This window comes from Sinocyclocheilus grahami, unplaced genomic scaffold (assembly GCF_001515645.1).
Source record: "Sinocyclocheilus grahami isolate Dianchi unplaced genomic scaffold, SAMN03320097.WGS_v1.1 scaffold543.1, whole genome shotgun sequence".
Taxonomy (NCBI): Eukaryota; Metazoa; Chordata; class Actinopteri; order Cypriniformes; family Cyprinidae; genus Sinocyclocheilus; species Sinocyclocheilus grahami.
In genome coordinates, this window is record NW_015505722.1 from 1762417 (window position 1) to 1769079 (window position 6663).

Here is a 6663-nt window from a genome sequence, read left to right on the forward strand (position 1 = left end):
TATATATATATATATATATATATATATATATATATATATATATATATATATATACTGTATATATTACATTTGTATCCCCTCAAAGTTATGGCCAAAGTAAACTTTTTTTATTGTTTTGTAATATACACATAAGAGACCATAAAAATGACCAGTATTTTACAGCTCTTTAACCAGCAGAATCTCACACTCAGAATGCTACTACGGAGAACTTCGACAGTATCTGTCAACATTTCACGTTCATATCATCCACATAAAAATAAAAAATAAAGAGAAACCTTATTAAACGTTCTGCATGCGCATTAGACTTACCCAGGTATCCATAAAAATAAAAACAATTATATATCAAATAAAATAAATATTAATATTAATTTGGCACTGAGACTCAAACTCTTACCATTAGAAATGTACCTATAACTGGAACATGAGCAATCTTGATCATTACATTTGAACTTCAGTTCTAAGTCTAAGCAACAAGAATGTTCATGTACCTTGTAATGTGTACTAGGCATCAGTTTTGGTTCTAAGCAGTTCGGACCATCCTGAACTAACATACTAGGTTTCCGTAAACAGCTGTACACCCAAGATTTATTGTGCGCCATTACATGAAGACAGCACCTCTGGATAAACCAAGAAAATGAAAATAAAAAACTGGTGATTTTGCAATATCAATACATAGAGGTAATCCCTCAAAAGAAGGAAAATTATGTGATCAAGCAACCTCTACTAGACCACTTGAAATGGACTGACCAAATTTTGTAAAAAATCAGCAGCTTTTTACAAACCTAAAACTTTGCCTGTACTGCAGAAATATAGGTTTGTTAGTGTGGTACGTTCACTTACCGTGTTTTCAGTGCTCTCTGCATTGCCTGATGGCTGTAAGGACACTTTCCAACCACCACAGCTCTGAAATAGAGCGGCGCTTGCAGGTAATGAGACAGCAGGGCGCCCTGGAAGCCCAGAACGCCCCATCGGGCCAGTTTATCACTGCAGGAGAGAGAAAGTGTGCGCTCCCCACGTCCTGGCTTCAGCCGCAGAACCCCAACACTGTGATAGAGTAACCCGGGCTGGAGTGGGTCGGCTGGGCTGTCAGGGACACACTTTGCCCCCGTGCGATGGAGGTCAGGCGGGTAGGCTCTCTCTACTCCCGGGTGACAGCGCAAGACTTCATTTAATGGACTACTTTCTTTGTTTTCTGTTATAGCTTCATGCTCACTGGTATTCCCTGATTTTCTGCGAGATGAGTGGTTGTCACGCGTCTTCATTCTTGGACCCTGCCTGGTCTCTTCCAAATCACACTCGGCGTGTCGTTTCAGGCCTCGTCTCTCGGATTCTTCGCTCTGGAGTGCATTCACTGGTTCGCAGGGCTGCGCTTGACTGCCAGTCATAGGAAATATGGAGGCATCACCACCTAAGGATGCATTAGCAAAGTATTTACTGACAAGTAGATAAACATATCAGCAATACCACACAAGCAGGAGTGCTGTTGTTGTGTACTGTTGGACTGAATGTACTGTGTATTGGTCACTCAGGACTGGTACTAACTGTTAAACAGAGCAGGGTAGTAACTAATTACATGTCATCTGGATTACGTAATCAGATTCTAAAAATTAAATACCTCTAATTAGATTATATTACAGTGTAAAATACTCTAAATCAGACTACAGTTGCTTTTTTATTGATTACATGATTTCACACAAAAGCAATAAATTATTCATTATTTATTGATTCGCCCAAATTCTTCTTTTTCATCTGTACATTTTCTGTGCCTATGTCTTTTAAACACATTAAAATGCACAGATTCACGTCATTTCTTATTTACATGTAATACAGGGATTCCCAAACGTTTTTTGTCAGCAGAACTTCTTTCACCTAATATATTTACTTGACATACTTATGAAATTTTAAAGTGCTGTAGTCAGTTAATAATTAAGCATCACATTTGCATGTTCACGGTTCCCTTACGTCGGTTAATAACAGTCACGTGACAGGTAAACAAATAAAATATTTCATATTTTCTAGTAAGTGTTTTATTTTGATTGTTGTTATTTTTAAATGATTTATTTTCATTTTGCATTTGTACAATTTAATTAATTATAAGCTTTCATTAAACTCAGGAACCCCAGTTTTGGGAAACCTTGACGTAATGTAATGTTTTTCATGTAATGCATTTCATGTTGTTAATAACAATGAATGGTATATATTTTCTTTCTCTTTCTATTGATTTTTATATCAATATGGTACAAGATTATCCGATTTAAATCAATGTGATAAACTAGTTACTGTAGGTCAAAAGTAATCTAAAAGTAGTCTGATGGTTATATTACCTACAATGTGTAATTTAATGGATTATGTTACTAATAACAATTTTTGTCATGTAATTTGGAAACAGACTACAATTTGTAAGCAATCTACCCAAAATATGCAGCTGACTGCATAAGTTTTCATACCCCTGACAGAAACTACAAGATGTTTATCACTTAAAAGAAAAATAAGAGGGATCATATATATATATATATTTTTTTTTTTTGTACTGCTAGATTAAAATATTTCACATAACAGATTTACGTATAAATTTACAGCCCTTCCTTGACGATCAGTTTGTATGTCTGAAGGGCAGTACTAAATGATTTTTTGAATCCCTTATATTTGTATGAATTCTTGAACTATAATGAAATGTACTGACTGATCATTTTAATTTGTTTTACATTTTTATTCAAATATATGATGACTAGTTTTTCCTAAAATGGGAAGTGATAAAAAAATGAGAATGTGTAAACAAACCTTTGACTGGCAACGAACCATTGTTAAAAAACCTTTTTAATTGAGCATAAATATTCAGTATTTAATATTTAAGCTGTAGTTGGACTCACAGGGTGTTTGACTGGTGAAGAAAAGGAAGGAAACTCCCGGTTTAACTGTCCATTTTCCCTCTTCAGACCCAGGACAGAAAACATCAGAGCTCTGGCCGCTTACGGCCCTGAACAGCTGCTCCGTCAGATACCTGAGGATGAAAAACATCACGATGGCTGAGCAAAGACTCAAAAACACATCTCTAAATTCAATTCTGTTATTCCTCTTAAATCCTTTTTTGACTTAACAAATGACGTTTGTTTACAACTCACATTAGAATATTGTTATTGATTTCAAAGTACTGTTGTATGGAATGAAATATGCATTCATGCTCGGTTTATAAATAAAAAAACAGAAACTTGAGACATATTCAATACTGTATAAGATAATAAGACTTAACTTATATAATGAACTGACTATCAAAAGATTGATTTAAAATGTCACTGGAGTAAGAACAATGAAATGCTCTGAAAACAAGTCGTAACATTTTACACAAAGAAAGAAAGAAATGCAAATCTTGTTGAAAGCGAGAATGTTAGGAATGATTTGTAAAATGTTCAGAGCAAGCCATATATCACGCTTCAGTCTTCTAGAACACAGGTAACAGGACATAACATCCTCCTGACAAACATGAAATCCATAGACAAATATAGATTGGTAAGCATAAATCCATCATGCAAATATGCCCACAAGACACGTTTACAGTGTGCATGTGTAAACTATAAAGGACTGTAAAGCAGGATCTCAGGCATGGTTGGGGTTTTGTTTGTGAATGCATCACTTATAACGCAATGAAATTCCAATGTCACACATGAAATAAATTACCTGACACATCCCCTCCGAGCAATAACCTCAGCATGACTGTCATTCAGAATGTCACCTGCACATCATCACAATAAAAAAAATATATATATATGGGGTTGCACATTAAGGTTTGAATTTGAGCAACTGTTTAGCAATTGTTACATTTACCCTTCGTACTCATGGCAGACTGGCTGATGCATTTGGTGCCGGTCCCCAAAGACACAACCTGCTTGTGAACTGTGATCAAACAGGACATTTTGAAGTTTTTATATCATCATGTTAATGAGATGATCTTAGTTGATCAGTGTTGCTAACCTGTCTTCAGCTCTGAACTGTCAGTCAGTAGAATCACAGCAGCCAGTAGAGTCCACTCTCTGCCCGCCTCTGGCTTTCCTCTTTTAGGCAGTTTATTGAAGTGATTATAACACAAGCTGGCTATTTCATCAGGGCTCCACATGATCTGTTGTGGTTGTTATGCATGAACAGTAGACATTTACGATGAGACCATGTGTTTTTACAACATTACTATTTACACATAATTAATATACTCACACTTACATAACCTGGTTAAACGCTCTTGCGAGTTACGGATTCAAATATAAACGCATTGGGTCATAAATGTGCTTTCTCGTGTCTTTGGCAGAAGTCTAGCGCCCAAAGCAGGAGTAGAATGTTGATTTCAAAATAAAAGTCCCCATACACGCTCGATAGAGGGCGCAGCATTACAACACAGCGTTTCTACAAAGTAGTAAAGTAAAGCTCATTTGAATCTTATTTTACAATTTCAGTCAAATTAATTTGCACAAACAACAAACACACATGTGAAGTTCCCTAAACAAATGTCTCTCACAAATGCGCTAAGATATGTTATGTATGATTATTTTATCGGCAATACAGTTTCATACAGTGCTGGGTAGTAACTGATTACATGTAATCAGATTCCAAAAATTAAGTACTTGTAATTACAGTACATTACATTGTAAAATGTTTACGGTCAGATTAGTTACTTTTTATGGATTACATGATTGCCACACAATGGCAGTAAATTATATATATATTTTTTTAATTTTCATGATTTAATTAACTATTAGCTTTTTATCAGCTCACAAACCCACTGCAGTTCTTACATTAAGCCCAGTTTGGGAAACCCTGGTGTAATGTTTAATGCATTTTATGATGTTGATATAAAAAAATGGAATACATTTTCACTCTCTTTGCCTTTTTATAGCAATATGGCACGTTTAATGGTAAATTTAAAACAAGGTTGATAAAGTAAATCTAAAAGTAGTCTAAAAAGTAGTCAGATTACATTAGCTAAAATTAATAACCCGGATTACGTTACAAGCTACAGTTTTCATCATGTAGTTAGTAATCAGTAACAGACTACAATTTGTAAGTAATCTACCCAGCTCTGGTTACATATGGCTATATTCTATGTTGCGTCTGTGAACACTTTTGAGGTTCGAACTTGTTGACTTAAGCTATTAATCAAGTGAGCATGGAAATTTAAAAGATTTTTTGCACTTTACATAAATGGCATATAAATATTAGAATATCCACAGGCTAATTTGTGTAAAATAACTATATATTGAGGATAAAGAGCTGTCAGGACATAGTTCTGTCAGCTAACATCAAATTTATAAATTGAACTGCAATTCAGTGTTTTTATTTTAATATTACACAGTTCCTTACACTTAAGATTTGATGCATTTGTCCCCCTGAGGGAGGTGGTAAAGGCCAGAGCCCCCTTCTTTAATACAGAGACCCTGTCATCTTACTTAAAACAGGGTTGGTCCTTCCTCTGTATCGCACCACCCTTCTGAATTTCTGAGTGCACTTCTGAGTCAGTGCCCGAGCACACAAAGTGAGGGGGCATTTATTGCATGTTTCATTGGGGTCCCAGTGGCTGAAATGCCTTCATGTCTAACAACACTGAATGAACAGACAGCTCAGTTATATAAAAAAAGGGCTTCCCACATTTTTTTGACCTATTAATTCCCATGATGGCTTCTAGCTGTTTGTGATTACTGATTAAAGATTTTTTGTGAACATTCAAATTCATATTTCACACCACAGCCAAATCACCCTGCAGCCCAAGACTGGTTGCCCACTGAAGCTAAGCAGGGTTGAGCCTGGTCAGTACCTGGATGGGAGACCTCCTGGGAAAACTAGGTTGCTGCTGGAAGAGGTGTTAGTGAGGCCAGCAGGGAGTGCTCACCCTGTGGTCTGTGAGGGTCCTAACGTCCCAGTGTAGTGATGGGGGACACTATACTGTCAAAAAGCACCGTCTTTCGGATGAGACGTTAAACCAAGGTCCTGGCTCTCTGTGGTCATTAAAAATCCCATGGCACTTCTCGTAAAGAGTAGGGGTGTAACCCCGGTGTCCTGACCAAATTGCCCCCCTGGTCCTTGTCTATCATGGCCTCCTAATAATCTCCATCCACTTGATCGGCTTGACTCTCTCTCCTCTCCACCTGTAGCTGGTGTGTGGTGAGCGCTATCACCCTGCAGCCCAAGACTGGTTGCCCACTTAATCTAAGCAGGGCTGAGCCTGGTCAGTACCTGGATGAGAGACCTCCTGGGAAAACTAGCTTGCTGCGGGAAGAGGTGTTAGTGAGGCCAGCAGGGGGTGCTCACCCTGTGGTCTGTGAGGGTCCTAACGTCCCAGTGTAGTGATGGGGGACACTATACTGTCAAAAAGCACCGTCTTTCGGATGAGACGTTAAACCAAGGTCCTGGCTCTCTGTGGTCATTAAAAATCCCATGGCACTTCTCGTAAAGAGTAGGGGTGTAACCCCGGTTTCCTGACCAAATTGCCCCCCTGGTCCTTGTCTATCATGGCCTCCTAATAATCCCCATCCACTTGATCGGCTTGACTCTCTCTCCTCCTGTAGCTGGTGTGTGGTGAGCGCACTGGTGCCATTGTCCTGTGACTGCCGTCGCATCATCCAGGTGAATGCTGCACACTGGTGGTGGATAAGGACCCCCCCCCCCCCCCCCCCCCCCCCC

The 6663-nt window shown here is 38.1% G+C and overlaps 1 protein-coding gene across 2 annotated transcripts in view; it reads right to left on the bottom strand.

Annotated features, from left to right (window-relative positions):
• The window catches only part of adat1 (adenosine deaminase tRNA specific 1), a 10316-nt gene extending 5959 nt beyond the window's left edge, over window positions 1-4357 (bottom strand). The window contains exons 1-6 of one of the 2 annotated variants that reach the window (XM_016238612.1): window positions 4213-4357; window positions 3970-4114; window positions 3823-3891; window positions 3676-3730; window positions 2871-3001; window positions 841-1408 (exon numbers count right to left, since the gene is read on the bottom strand). In XM_016238612.1, the coding sequence (XP_016094098.1) occupies window positions 841-1408; window positions 2871-3001; window positions 3676-3730; window positions 3823-3891; window positions 3970-4111 (965 nt within the window). In that variant the 5' untranslated portion in view covers window positions 4112-4114; window positions 4213-4357. Of the gene's footprint in view, window positions 1-840; window positions 1409-2870; window positions 3002-3675; window positions 3731-3822; window positions 3892-3969; window positions 4115-4206 lie in introns of both variants that reach the window. The other variant, XM_016238611.1, reaches the window with a different exon arrangement.
• Between the last annotated feature and the right edge of the window lie 2306 nt (window positions 4358-6663).